This window comes from Indicator indicator, chromosome 10 (genome assembly GCF_027791375.1).
Source record: "Indicator indicator isolate 239-I01 chromosome 10, UM_Iind_1.1, whole genome shotgun sequence".
NCBI classification, from domain to species: domain Eukaryota; kingdom Metazoa; phylum Chordata; class Aves; order Piciformes; family Indicatoridae; genus Indicator; species Indicator indicator.
This window is the reverse complement of record NC_072019.1, coordinates 31,480,708-31,494,414: the sequence shown is the minus strand read 5'-3', so window position 1 is coordinate 31,494,414 and position 13,707 is coordinate 31,480,708. Positions and strand designations below refer to the sequence as shown.

Below are 13,707 nucleotides of genomic sequence, written 5' to 3'. Positions count from 1 at the left end.
TCCTGTTTATCTACGGAATCCTGGAAGTCCTCTTCTGCCTCTTTCCAATCTGCGTGCTACTGCTCTTTACTCAGGTTCCTCCTCCCTTTTTTTTTTTTAATGTGATTTGAAAAATGAAAGGTAATAACTAAGTATTGGATATCTTCATTTTGGGAAAGGGAGTTGGGTTTTTGGTCTTGGTTGGGTTTTTTGTTCACTTGGATGGTGATTTTGGTTTTGAAATTTTTCTCAAAGGTTCTTGAAAGCAATGTTGGGAGTTTAAGGACTGAAAATTGGGTGCAAAGGTATTCAGTATCAGTAAGTCAGCCAGCTGCTTACTGCTTAAAAGTATGAACTGAAGACGTGTCTAAAGAAAAAGATGGTAGCATTACTGTATCTGTCTGCTAGGTATAAGAAAATTGACCTGCACAGAGTACATTCTGCAAGCTGGTATAAGTTAGCCTTGTCCAGGCTCTGCAGGCAACTGGCAAAGTAGCTTTGTCCAGTCCCGCTTGTGTCTGTGGAGGAGGGGGGAAGCAAGCAAACTCTTGCAGACTCCTGCATGGCTGTTTCCTCTGGGTTTCCTGTGCTGTCTTGATTTGCTTGGAAGGGGACAAGAGCACTGCAGAAGCTTGTGTGCTGTGGTTGAGCTAAGCATCATCTCTTAAAGGCCCAGGCTGCACTTTGGCCTTGACAGGTGGCAGCTGTGTCTTCCTAGTTTCAGAAGGATTGCTGAATTGTCCTCAGGTGCTGCTTCAGCTTATGGTCTTCTGGCTCCCAAACCCTCCATGGCTCTTGTTGGTTCTCCAGCCTGTTCTATACCAGACTCGAAAAGCTTTAGATGGCATGATGCAAGAGTTGAAACTTTGCAGTGTTTAGCAGCATTTTGAGGTTGCCAAACCCACCTCGGTTCGAACGCAAGTTTGCTCGCTTGGGAAATCTAGCTATGCGTTCCGGGCTTGAGGTTCTGGGGTTTTAAAGTTCATGTGTTATTTGAAGTCCTCCTTAAAAGTGTTTTTAAGTTGTATACTTGCTTTGAAATCTGTGGAACTATAGATAGATAGCTGTCATTTCCAGACATGGAAAGATTACTGTAGTTCATTGTTGTCAGTAGCTATTGTGTGCAGTCAGGATGTCCTGGGGAAAGAGCATGCATGCTTTAAAGTTGATGTTAAGTACATCAGCATTCCAGTGTAGTAAGCTAGAAGAAAGCTGTTTGTATTCCACTGGATTGATAAGACTGTGGACAGCCCTTTTTTGGGAGAAGTGGTCATTCTGCAAAAATTGAGACTGGATATTTCCTTGGTGATGGATCCTGAGAATAAAGGATTTCTCTGTTACGTGAAGTGTAAAGCCTAACGAAACTCTTCCCAGAACAGGTAGGCAAAGTGAAACAGACGGCATTTCTGTAGGGAGAGTTTATCTGTATTAATGTCTTGTTAGCAAAGTGAAAGAAGAGCTCTTTCTCTGAAGACACTGTAGCTAATGAATCTGTGAAAGTTTTAGTGGTAAGTGCTTTGAATGTGCAGACAGTTATTATTGGTTCCTTTGTGAAACAGGTTGTGGTTCATTCCAGCATTCAAATTTTTTTTCCATCACTAGGGGCTGGTGATCAATAGATCCCGAAATACCTGTTGGTGCCTAATGATTTGGAATGCAGTGTTTAGACTTACAAGCAGCATAATGTCTGGAAAGCTGAGGTTTTCATCTAATACCAGCTTAAACTAATAAAAAAAATCGACTGCTATTTACAAAACTGTTAACGAATTCATGCCATCTGCGGAACTTTACCAAGTCTCATTTCAAAGGTAGCAGAGGCAGTTCTTGCTGTAATTATGGAATGTAGAAGAATGAAGAGGTATGAGAAGCCTTAGTTTAGCAGTGAACTGTGGCAACATAAACTGTTGACATTTTTGTCATATGTAACTTTTTTTCCTCTGTGGGTTTACAACAACATGTTTTTCTAGATCTGCAGGTTGTTGTGGAAGTAGTCCTGTGGTGTACAGAAATAGATGTGAGAGAAGTGTTGATCAGGCCTGTTGGCATACTTCATAAAAAGGCATGGATTAATTTGTGTTAATTTACTGATTAAAAACTTTTCCTTTCACAAAGGAAGTCTGAGGGAGTAGATGACTGACTGTACTTTCTTTGTTACCTATTAATGTTTAGGCACCTGGCAGGAAGTTTTTGAATAGTTTTAAAGTCTATTTCTTTAAGTTACTAAGCAAAGAGATGTAGAATGGGCAACATTTGAGTATGATTTTGCTTTTGCTACTTTTTGAAACAGTCCATTATTTCTATATTTGTACTTGAACTGTAAGGAGGATCCCTAATGTAATGTCGCCACAGGTCTTGCCCAAGTGAAGCAGGGGGTGATTAGTTGTATGTGTGTCACTGTAGCATTGGAAACAGATGCCTGTCAGTATAACCTAGGTGTCTAGGGAATTAAGAATATTGTATGGTTTAAAAACCCCTAAACTTTTAGAAAATAAATACTGATGTGAAAATCACTCTCAAGAAGCAGAATCGGAAAGCTTCTATCCAGAGAGCTCAGCTGTAGCTCCAAGGAGTGTTTGTGACTTCTTTTACAAAAGGTTTCCCAGTCACATGTGCTTTAAGAGTTCAGTTGGAAATAAAAACGGTTGTGCTTTTTATCTTCTTTCTCCCTGCTGTCTCTTGTCCAGTAGTTGTTACTAGAAGCTCTGGATGGATCCTCCTTGTTGTCTCATTATTTCAGTTAGCCAAGGAAATGTGTTAACGGCTCGGTCTTGATACATTAAATACTCGTCTTGACCACCAGTTTTAACCATCTAGCTTGTCAATAAATGGTCCTCTTCCTATTTTGAAACAGCGACAGTTATGCTGAGTTTATGCCCCATGTTTAACAGGCAAAGCCAAGGGGCTTTTGCTAGACTATGGAGGTAATAATTAAAGGGTTTTGCAATGGCTGCTACCTTTGATAGCTTTGTTTGTCTAACCTTAAGCCAGAGATCCTGTGTTCTGGATGGAGATACGGAATTGCATACAGTTGTGCAGTTTGATGGCAGCAGGGAGTGCTTCCGTAAACTACTGCTCCTGCTCTGGCAGGGGTGTTGGACTCAAAGATATCCAGAGGTCCCTTCCAACCCCTAACATCCTGTGATTTGTTCTGATTTCGAAAGTTTCTGCCCAGAAGAGAAACAGTTGTGAGTTGCTTTGTGGTGTTGCTGCTGCTGTGTAATTTGATTCTCACTGATTAAATGACTATTTTTCTCTTCCTCACCATACCATCATGTTCCCACAAGCTGCTTCTTAAGTAGGAAGATAAAGGAGGTGAAAAAGCTTCTTTGTGGGAAGCATTCATTGTGTTCATTTCTTTGCTTTAGCATTTCTTTGTTTTAGTGTCTGCCACCTTAGTAATGTTCTTTAAAACTTTTTTTTTTTTTCCAATGGTTTGGAGAAGTATAATGTTTCTGTAGGAAATGTTGTGTATTCAAATTTGTCTTTAGGCTTAGTAAACTTGCTTGCTTGACCTCACCTTTCACCCTTTTTTTTTTCTTTTTTCCTTGAGCGGTGAACTTCAAAGAAGTTAACGAAGAGAACAAGAGAGAACTCTTCAGTGAAGTATTTTCTTCTATTGAAACTTTGGCATTCACCTTTGGAAACATGTAAGTTGGAATCCAGGAGGAATGTTTAGAGAGCTTGTTGGAACTAACATTAAGGCTAATCAATAACAACAAGAACTTCAGTTTTCTTTTGGACTAGTATTAGCTGATAAACTAATCTAAATGAACCACATCCAGGACAGTTGCACTGCTTTGTTGGGGTGGTTGGTTTGTTTGTTTGCCTTGACAAAGAAAATGCTGGTAGTATAGAAACTGCAGGGAATCTAAGACTACCTCTAAAAACAGTTTGCAGAATTTCTAAAGCCTATTAGAAGCACTGTCTGAATTTTTGTTCTCAAAGTTCTGAAGTAGCTTGGTGAGGTGAAGTAATGAAGTAACTCAATTATTTGTTTTTCTGGCAGTGTTTCAGACTTCCTTATGGGAGATGTAGACAATGGCTCATCACTGGGGCTTCCTGTATCTCGGAGGAGTCGGGTAGGCTGAACGTTCACTTGCAGTGTGGAATGTTATCTTTTAAAGGTTTTCATTTCCACTGAAACTGTGCATCACAGAGCTGGGCCACTTGGAGTCTTTTGAGTGCTAAAAAGATGAACCCCATGACAAAAAACGCTTGCTAAGTTTCAGATACTTGAAAGTATCCTCAATTCTATATGGCAGTGATGATTCAACAGGACTAGCACTCACATATGTACCTCATAACCTGCTGTAGTTGTACTTGAGAGTTTTTTTAATTGGTTAAATGGAAAGGACTAAAAAAAGTAAAATACTTGAGCGGTTTGCATGCTGGAGCAGTTAGAAGAGACCTGTTAGACCTAGAAGCTAAAGGTTTAATGACTTCTTTTTGGCTTTTAAAGACTAATGTTCATCACAAAATAACTTTTTCTTCTTCCAGAGCCCAGGTTGTGCTGTAGCTATTTCAACAGCATTTCACTAAGAGAACTGAAACAGTATTGTCAACATATAGGCAGTCAAACAAAAATATTAGTGTTGTAAACTCCTCTTAAAACACTTTCAAAGTGAGATGAAGAATGCTCACTACCGAATTCCCAGTAAAATTAAATTAGAAGCTACTTGGAAGGAAAGTGCAGCTGGTAATTGGTGTGCATGATACGCTGAGCTGTAACAAGGTTAAAACTTTTTGATTGTGGGGTTTTAAAAGGCTTTGTTGACATGTGCTTAAAGCTTAGCATTCCTTCACACAGGCTTGATCATAGCAGTGCTGTGCAGCTACAGCTGAGAAGTAGCCTTTTTAAACTTCCATTGTTTGATAGACAGACGGTTACACAGGTTCCACTTAGGTAGGTGCTACAACATAGATCTTTGCAAACAATGTGGAGGGGAGGGAGGCTGCTGGGAAAACTGGCTCCAGCAGGCTTAGAATTAGGTGGCTGATAAAAAGTATGAAATTAAACAGAAGGCAGCACCTCGTGTAACTAAAAGGAGATAATTTGAACAAGCACTAGTTTGGTGAGTTAGTTCAGCAGCAGAAGTAATGTGCTGAATTTACCAGCCTTTGGATTTTGTAATGGCTTTGCAATGCAGAAATGAGTTCATGTGGAACAAGGTGTTCCCGTATATTGTGTCACGAAGTGAGTGAATACTCTGTTAAAAAGATCCTTTCTCTGAGCATGGGGGTAGGGGAAGACCAAGGGGAAAGTAAAATTCAGCAACATGAAGGCAGCATTCTGTTCCAGATGCTTCAGCTTATGTTCAAAAGCCTGTTTTCTGAGCTTCCCTCCTAATGGGCAGGGGTAAAAAAAAAAAAACAGGAAATTTTGGAGTATGAAGGATAATCTGATTGAACTTCTGTCTTAAATATCAGTGCATTTTCATTCAGGCAAATAAATGCACATTTAACAGATGAAGCATTTCACTTTAATTTGCAGAGAGCAATTTGGAGGCCAACCAGGAGCAAGTGCTAGGAGGAGTTAAATGCAAAACATTTAAGTAGCTGTATTAACTTTTCATTTCTACTAGATGTGTAGTTTCAGCAGTTGAACATAGCAGCTGGCTGTATCTTAAAATGATTAGAGCATAACATTTTGGTAGAATTTAACATGTAGATGCTTTGAGGGTTAATCAAGGAAATATATTTTAATTGTTTGTTAAATTAGGGACCTTCCTAAACTAAGGTGTTAAGGATTGCTTTAAGGTGATAGGGTGGAGAGCTGATCATGCTTCTCTTGACTGCAGGGGAGTCTACATTCTTTAGTTCAGACATTCCACTTAGAAGCTTAAGTTAAATGATGTGTATACTCCCTCTTAGCAAATGTAATGGTTCTTATTTTAGTCTTTGCAGCAAAACCAGAAGTACAAGGTGGAAGCAAAGCTATTTCTTAATTAAAACCAGAATTGCTTCAGAATACATTGGAAAAGATGAGACAGACATGGCTTGCCTTTCATTACTGAAACCATTTGGATAATATTCAATGCTATGGACATGAGAGCATAATAAATGAGAGATGAAATATTCAAAATGTGCTCAGGGATTTGCCCCTATCAGGATGAGAGTTCTTGGGTAATGGGGGTAAAAAGGCAGAAGAGACTGGTTGATGCTGAGAAATGAAACCTATCTTGAATTTGGACTCATTAAGGTTGCTAGGCTCACTATGGTGATTAACTGAATGCTGGAGGGGGCAAGCTCTAGAGGTGAAGTTCTGATAATAAGTTGTAGGACATAAGTGAAAGTAGTTGTCTATGTGTTTGCTTGCAAAATATCGTATTGCATGTTTGCAGTGGCAGAGGGATGGATGAATGAGCATAGATCAGCTGCCCTAACTAGACACTGTTCCTAAAATACTAGGAAGGAGCAATCAGTTCTCAGGACTCAAATTATTTGGTTCTTACACAATGGGAAATAATTTTTAGAACCAGAAACTATAAGTGCTTCCTGAGTTAATACAAAGTATGGGGTTTTTTTTTCTCCTCATATTTGTTCTTCCTAAAAAACTGTGTATGCCACTTGAAAATCATCTTGAAGTCAGTGATAGTTATACCCAAATCAGAACTAAATGTAGGAATGTTAACTGAATGCAACTGAATATTGATCTATCTCTAAATCGGATTATTATTTTTACTATTTGGTTGGTGGATAGCTTTGGAACTAAGATGTTCTTTAGACTGTAGTTTGAGTCTGTTCAATTTAATTGATCATTAATACCTTGTATATTTCTGTATATGGACAAGATGGTTTTGCTGTGAAGCAAACAGTGATTGAGGGATTTGTGTGATGGATAGTCAGTGCCCATTTACATTTTTAAGAAAGAGGCAAAACCCAAGCAAAATAAACAACTTCACAAGCAAACAACAACAAAAAACCCAAACACAACAACAACCCCTCCCCCCCCAAGAAAGTCCCAACAAGCAGACAAAAAGAGAGCTATTTGCATCATTGTCACTGTGCTTCATTTTAGTGTTAAGTCTGAAAATAAAACAGCACTAGAGTCTGAAATGGAAACAAGCTATTCCTGTAAAGCTGCAGGCTGCTTTGCAGGTATTTCTCAGTCTTTGTCTTTTCCCTCCTTCCTGCTTCAGAGTTTTCAAGAGTAGTTTGTTGATGTGAAATTATGTGGGATTGTGTTGTTTTTTTGTTTTAAGAGGGAATGGTGGTTACAAGATAAAATTTCTTATTCATTTAAATTCATTCAGCAGCCTGGCTTACAGCACAGTCCTACAAATAGTTTGGTTTGCACAATTAGAAGGGTAGCAAAATGCAGCATGGGACAGAAGTAGGGATCAAATCTTGTGGTAAATTTTTTATCATTGGATTAAATGTATTCAGGTTATACTGATTATCATGGCTTCTTTAGCAAGTGTTACTAGGCAGCTTTTGTGCCTATAGTGCTCACCTGTGAGTAATTTAGGAGAAATCATAACTTTATTCCCTTGAGGAAGCAATACAGTGTTCTAATGGCTTGTAGAATGGTGTTTTATGTGACACAAGGTCTGTGTGAATGCTTTCTAAAAGATAGGTAGAAGAAAAATTGTTCAGCAAATTGGGTCCTTGTTTAACTCTTTTATCACAGTGTTCCAAGATCATTGACTTAAATAAATATAGCATTCCCTTGCTATTGATTATGTCTTGATTGACAGCTGTGGGAGCCTCAAATGAGAAGGAGCTACAATACAGTTTGTTGCTTTAACTGCAAAAGAAGAAAGGGGCAGATGATGCCATTTGTTTTGTTAGCCTGTCAGTTCCAGTGAGAGCTTTTCTTTGCTGACTTAATGCTTTGTTTTTCTTATGCCAGTCTTTTGAAAATCTCTCTGTGGAGTCTGGGGGTTCACTGCATGAAAGGGATTATATTCAAGGTAGGCAATTAATTTACTGTTAATGAATACCGTTCTGTATCTTTGTTTTCATCTTCTAAAATGGTTATAAGTAAGTTCTTTGACACCTATGCTGCCATTTAAAACGTCACTGTGGGGAAAATAAAAAAATAAGATTGGTATTACCAGGTTGGAGGGTAGGTGGAAAACCCAAGGCCCGAAGCACTTCTGTGTGTCATCATATGATTGGTGTTTTGTTGGGTCACTTTTTTTCAGAAAGTTATGCTGACCATATGACTATTCCAGATAAAATACAGTGACCCTTTAATTTGTTCTAAACCCTCTGTCGGTCCTGTTTAGATTCAACTGGCATTAAAGACCAGCTCAAGATCAGAGCTGCTTAAGCATTTGCAGTTGGCTAATACTGGCTCTGCTCTCAGTGTGTGGTCACATCTACAATTCACTTTGTTGTATTCCATGCTTTATTTGCAGGACATCTTCGAGCAGAGGAGGTCGATAGCATGCTCCTAAGAAATGACAGTGGAATCGAATTGGCTCTGTCCTATGCTAAAGCATGGTCCAAATATACCAAGGATATAGTTGCATGGGTAGATAAAAAACTTAGCTTGGGTGAGTGGCTCTTTCTGGCATTTAATCATCTTTGTCATAAAGAAATTAAATCTGTTATCAGGCCTCTGTGCTGCAGACTGTCAGTAATGTGTTTTCTAAATTAGTAGCTGTTAGTTGCAGTGAGCAGAAGTATCGTTAAAGGTCTGTGTCAAGGTGGAGGTGGTTCTCTGGAGTCTGTCTGTCAGAGGAAGAATGTAAAAAGCATGTTATCAGTGTGAACAGTAACTGAATTTTATTTTTACAGAAGTGGAGTGTGCTAAAAACTTAGCAAAAATGGCTGAAACTGCTAAAGCTGTTGTTGGACACCAGGTGAGTACACCTTAGGGACTTCAGTGTAAAATCTTAAATACTTTTGGGCACGGCTTCCAATGCATGACACCATGGCCATGCTGAGAATGGATTTATAAGTTGACACAGAATTGATTTGTACTGTAAATCCCTGCTTAAAAGATCTGCTGTACTTTGTCTACCCATCTCCTAGGAAATGTAGATAAATAATTTTTGTTTGTTTGTTGAATAGCTTTCTAGTTTACACAATACGCTTTTCTCTAGTGCTTATGATTTGAACTTGCAGGCTTCTTTTTCAGAGTGTTTCCCTAGTAAAGTGAAAAGGACCTGAGAAATCAGGAATTCTCTACCTTTGTACTGAAATCTGACTTCCACAGACATTTAAATACCTCATTAAATTTAATCTCTTTCAGTTCTGCAGACATGTAGAGTGTCAGTATCCCTCTCCCTTGCCTAGAATCTGAATGTTTTGTTCTGTGTGATTTCAGGATTATATGCCATTCCAATCCATATTCGTTACTGCTTTTCAAAATGATATTGAGAACAATCATCTTTGGCAACAAACAGCCTCTGCTCTCCAGTCTAACAAGTTTATGCAGGTAAGCTTGAAGGAAAAGAGCAAGGTAATTTAGGGTTTTTTAGAGTTTTGTAACACCACAGATTATTGAGGAGAACTTGCAGCCTCTAATCCTTTTATGTACTCCATTATTGTTTCCCATCTAGCCTCTTCTTGGAAGGAAAAATGAATTGGATAGACAGAGGAAAGATATCAAGGAGCTCTGGCAGCGAGAACAGAAAAAAATGGTTGGTATTTCTTTCACATCTACAGGTGCTGAATCTAAAATCCTTCAAGAGGATGAAACTTTCAAACTAGGCTGTTAGGCCCTTAAATTCATGTGTAGAATCTATAGAGCTATTAGATGTAGTATGTAACTGTATTTCACAATGTAATTGTAGTTGTAAGAGGTTTTCTATGATTGTGTACTTTGGACTGCAGTCTACAGACCTGTGTATAACAGGTCTTTAAACATCACATTAAATACATGGAAGCTTAAAATAGTTAATTCTTTTGCTTTTTTTCTTTTGTGGCATTCTGCAGCAAGAGCTGGAAGCTGCTCTGAGGAAAGCGAAGTTGCTATATGCACAGCGTCAAGATGAGTATGAAAAGGCAAAGTCCTGCACTGCTCGTGCTGAGGAGGAACACCTTAGCTCAAGTGGAAGCTTTGTGAAAGATTTAGGCAAGCAATTGGAAAAAAAACGAAGGCTAGAGGAGGAAGCTCTTCAAAAAGTAAGAGTTTTTGGTCTTTGCTTTTAAAATTAAACCTGCACTGGTTTTACTCACACTTTCCCAACGGGGCATTTGAGCAAGTATTCTGCTCATAATTCTTAATTTTAATCATGCTGTTCTCTCTCAGTTTATTCTAAACTGGACTCTCTAATTACAAGCACCTTGTGTGGTTTCTTTCCTGTACTAAGGTTTGTAGTCTGTCAACACTTGTGTTTTCTCTAGGCTGAAGAGGCCAATGAACACTATAAAGCAAGCATGGCAGAGGTTGAAGAAAAAAGAAGTTATTTGGAAAGCTTTAAAAGTGATGTTTTGACACAGCTTCGGAAGCTTATTTACCAGTGTGATGATACTCTTAAAGCTGTAAGCATGCTTTTGAAAAGACACTTGGCACAGATCTGTAAATATTGTTAAGACTAAGAGCAAGTCCCATTTGAAGTCCCATCTGTAGTGTTAACTGCTTAAAATAGAAAGTTTTCAAAGGACAGAAGTACAGCCAATAGAAAAAGAAGGAAAACTTGTAATGTTTGTGGTGTTCTTTTTCTGTTTGGAGGGGTTTACAAAGTGGGGGGAGGATGTTGTACACATTGAGTGGGTTTGGTATTTTTAATGAGCTGTTTCCTTGCAAAAATCCTGACTACTCAATCTCGTAAAGTTTCTCTAAGAATATTGATGCAAGTACTATTACTGAGGAGCACATCTCTCGTTCTTGCTATTTTCTTTGGTACATTAGCAACAAGGTTTGGCTCCATCATGGAATGGACAATAACATGCTGCAGCATGGAGCCTGCTGATCTGGATGGCAGTCTCTGTTTCTGCAGGATCCATTGTAACTGCTGCATTAATGCACCTAAATAAGATGACGGTTGTCGGAACTCTATTTACACACAGCTTTTGAAAACAGCTTTGAGTGCATTGTGCCCATGGATGTGTACTTCTCTTTGATGAAACAAACAATTCATGCTGGGGTGGGAGGTAGGGAAGGAAAATTGAACAAACCCCCAAACACATAGCTTCCTCTCATGCAACCCAAAAAGCAACCCATAAGATCAAGATTGGTAGAAAGCTTAGACAAACTTGTGAGTTCAATTATCTTCTGAATTGTAAACTACTTTGCAGCCCCAACGCTGAAGCAGCAGCCAGGCAGTGTCCCCTTCCCTGGTCTCTGTCTTGTGATAAAATATCCCAGACGTTTTTAGGTAATTTAACAAAGAAAGCATTCCATTGGGACAAGGAGTTTTGTCTCAAGATCATGTGGAGCTCATGTGAGTTTTAATTCCAATTACTTCGTTGCTGTAGTGATGACTAAAATTTTCTCCAAAGCGTGATAAATGCCTTTGTGGTAGCATGATTGCTGATTAGCTTGGTCAGCCCAGAGTGGGAAGTCTTTGGAACTGCCTTTGCTATCTGGAGAATTCAATAATACAGAGAGAAGACTATCACTATCTTCATCATTACAGATGCAGTTTTGGCAGTTGACTTTCAGTAATCTTGCCCAAAGTCTATCCCTACAAATGTTGCTCCTGTTTTCTAGAACTGTTCTAGGTTTTTTTATTTTAAATAGTTTTGTCTTTGGAATATTGATTTGGGTTGAGCAAAGTACAAGTGAAATATCTAGTAAATTATCTACAAATAATGTGTTGGTTTTCCTTCCACCAGGCAACAGTTAACCTGTTTCAGCTGCAGCATGCTCAGGTTGTATCTCTTCCTGTTAACTGCCAGTCCCTCTGTGAGAGTGCCAAACTCTATGACCCTGGCCAGCAGTATTCAGAATTTGTGAAAAGTTTGCCCAAGGAAGGTGTTCCTATTGAATCAGGTTCTTTTGAAACCCACAGTTCCCGTGTTGATGGGTGAGTCTCAAACTACAGATTTTTGTTTGCTTGTTTTAGAATTTCATCCTAGGCAAACATCTCTACCAGTAAACCAATGCTTTTGAAGGAATTACATCTCAGTCTTTTACCATTCTCTCTTTCTTTTGACTCATCTTTTGGTTGATTATATATGTGTCTTGCCATGAGAACCTGACTCTAAATTCTGATGTAGAATGTCATTTTGTGTGTAAGACTTGCTGAAGCGTTGTGTAAGGACTGGCTGGTTGCTGTTTCCATGCAGATACTGTTTAATGTGCAAAATATGCATTTTGCATTCTGTGGTGTGGTATGGCAGCAGTATTTGATCATCACTTTAGGAAGTTCCAGGAGGTCATTTTCCTCTCCTGCAGACCTTGCTGCTACAGTACTTTTCTTTATAGTGTTTACTTCTCACAACCTTTTGGCAGTGGCAGAAAGCATTTCTCGATTTCTGCCTTGTGATACATGACTTACGGGAGGGCCCTATGTTATAATAGTTTCTTGTTTTGTTTTTCCCAACCTGTGTTGAAATGACAGGCTTTACTGTTTCCCTCTGAAAATCCAGCCTATGTGGAAGTAAAGTCAAAGACAGCTCCTCGAGTCAGTATGCCAAATGCTTTTGCACTTGTTTCACTTGTTGCGAAATGTTCATCTTGGCCCTAGAGCCCCAGAGTATCCATTCCACTCCATGTGTTTCACAGTTCTACAGAAAAGTGTTGTCGTCATTCCTTGTCATCTTTTAAAAGGAAACTCCATACAAAAACCTGTGGCTTGAGTCAGACTCCAACCAACAAAAGCCAGGAAATCCAAAGTTAAAGCTGAGATTCTGAGTTCTTGTCTGTAAATCTCCCGCCTTTTAAGACTGACTTTTAGGCCTTACTCACAAATTCTTATTTAGAGGAATTTAACTGTGTAGCTCCCTGAGAAACTGAGGAGTGAAATTTCAAACTTTGTGTGTTCTCCCAGATATACTGCTTGAGATTTACTGGAGTCTGCTGTTTTCTCCTCCCCCCTTTGCACCTTTTGTTTTCTTTGATGTGGCCCTCTGGTTTTTCAGGTGCTTGAAGTGATCACTTCTATTGTTTCTGTCTGCATTTATTTAAGGCACAGTAGCCTGGACAAATGTTAATTTGAACGTTTTGAAGTCCTTATGTACTTAGCTGGAAAGAGTAGCTTGAGGAAAAGCCTTCTGACCACTGAACTTGGCTAGCAGGCTAGTTTGTCCGTCCGGTGCTTCAGCATTCTACATCATTTACTATGAAGAGTTTTCTGTCTTGGAGAACAGGTTTTCAGGATGGACAGACTGTAAGCTCTTTGGCAGCTTTAACGTCTTCTGTGCTTTTAAAAAAGCACAGCACTTTATTGCCTTCATGTGAATGGTCTTGATAGCTGGGCAGAGAATTGTTTTAGGGAAAGCATAGAAGTAGAATGCAGTATCACCTGAATTATCCTGATCTTTAGATAACAACAGATTTAGGGAGGTTGGAGCGAGGAGGGGGCAGCTTTGTTGGAGAAGTCCTTGGTGGCAAGCGAGAGGACCAGAGGAAGTGGTTCCAAGCTGCACCAGAGGAGGTTCAGGATGCTAGGAAATACTTTTTCCCAGAGAGGGTTCTCAGACATTGGAATGGTCTGCCCAGGGCAGTGCTGGAGTCCCCATCCCTGCAGGTGTTTAAGCAGTGTGTGGAGCTGGTGCTCAGGGACATGGTTTAGTGTTGACCCTGCAGTGCTGGGTCGTGGGTCGTGGATTGCATTGGATGAGCTTAGAGGTCTCTTCCAAATGGATGTTTTCTGAGATTCTGTAATA

General features: G+C 39.3%; 1 protein-coding gene across 2 annotated transcripts in view; it reads left to right on the top strand.

Moving 5' to 3' along the window:
• Positions 1-13,707, top strand: part of ARHGAP29 (Rho GTPase activating protein 29) — a 50,034-nt gene that overhangs the window by 24,994 nt on the left and 11,333 nt on the right. The window contains exons 3-12 of one of the 2 annotated variants that reach the window (XM_054384501.1): positions 3,530-3,626; positions 3,986-4,058; positions 7,832-7,892; positions 8,343-8,480; positions 8,725-8,789; positions 9,257-9,367; positions 9,492-9,572; positions 9,868-10,056; positions 10,279-10,416; positions 11,713-11,903. In XM_054384501.1, coding sequence (XP_054240476.1) covers positions 3,530-3,626; positions 3,986-4,058; positions 7,832-7,892; positions 8,343-8,480; positions 8,725-8,789; positions 9,257-9,367; positions 9,492-9,572; positions 9,868-10,056; positions 10,279-10,416; positions 11,713-11,903 — 1,144 coding nt within the window. Of the gene's footprint in view, positions 1-3,529; positions 3,627-3,985; positions 4,059-7,831; positions 7,893-8,342; positions 8,481-8,724; positions 8,790-9,256; positions 9,368-9,491; positions 9,573-9,867; positions 10,057-10,278; positions 10,417-11,712; positions 11,904-13,707 lie in introns of those variants that run through there. The other variant, XM_054384502.1, reaches the window with a different exon arrangement.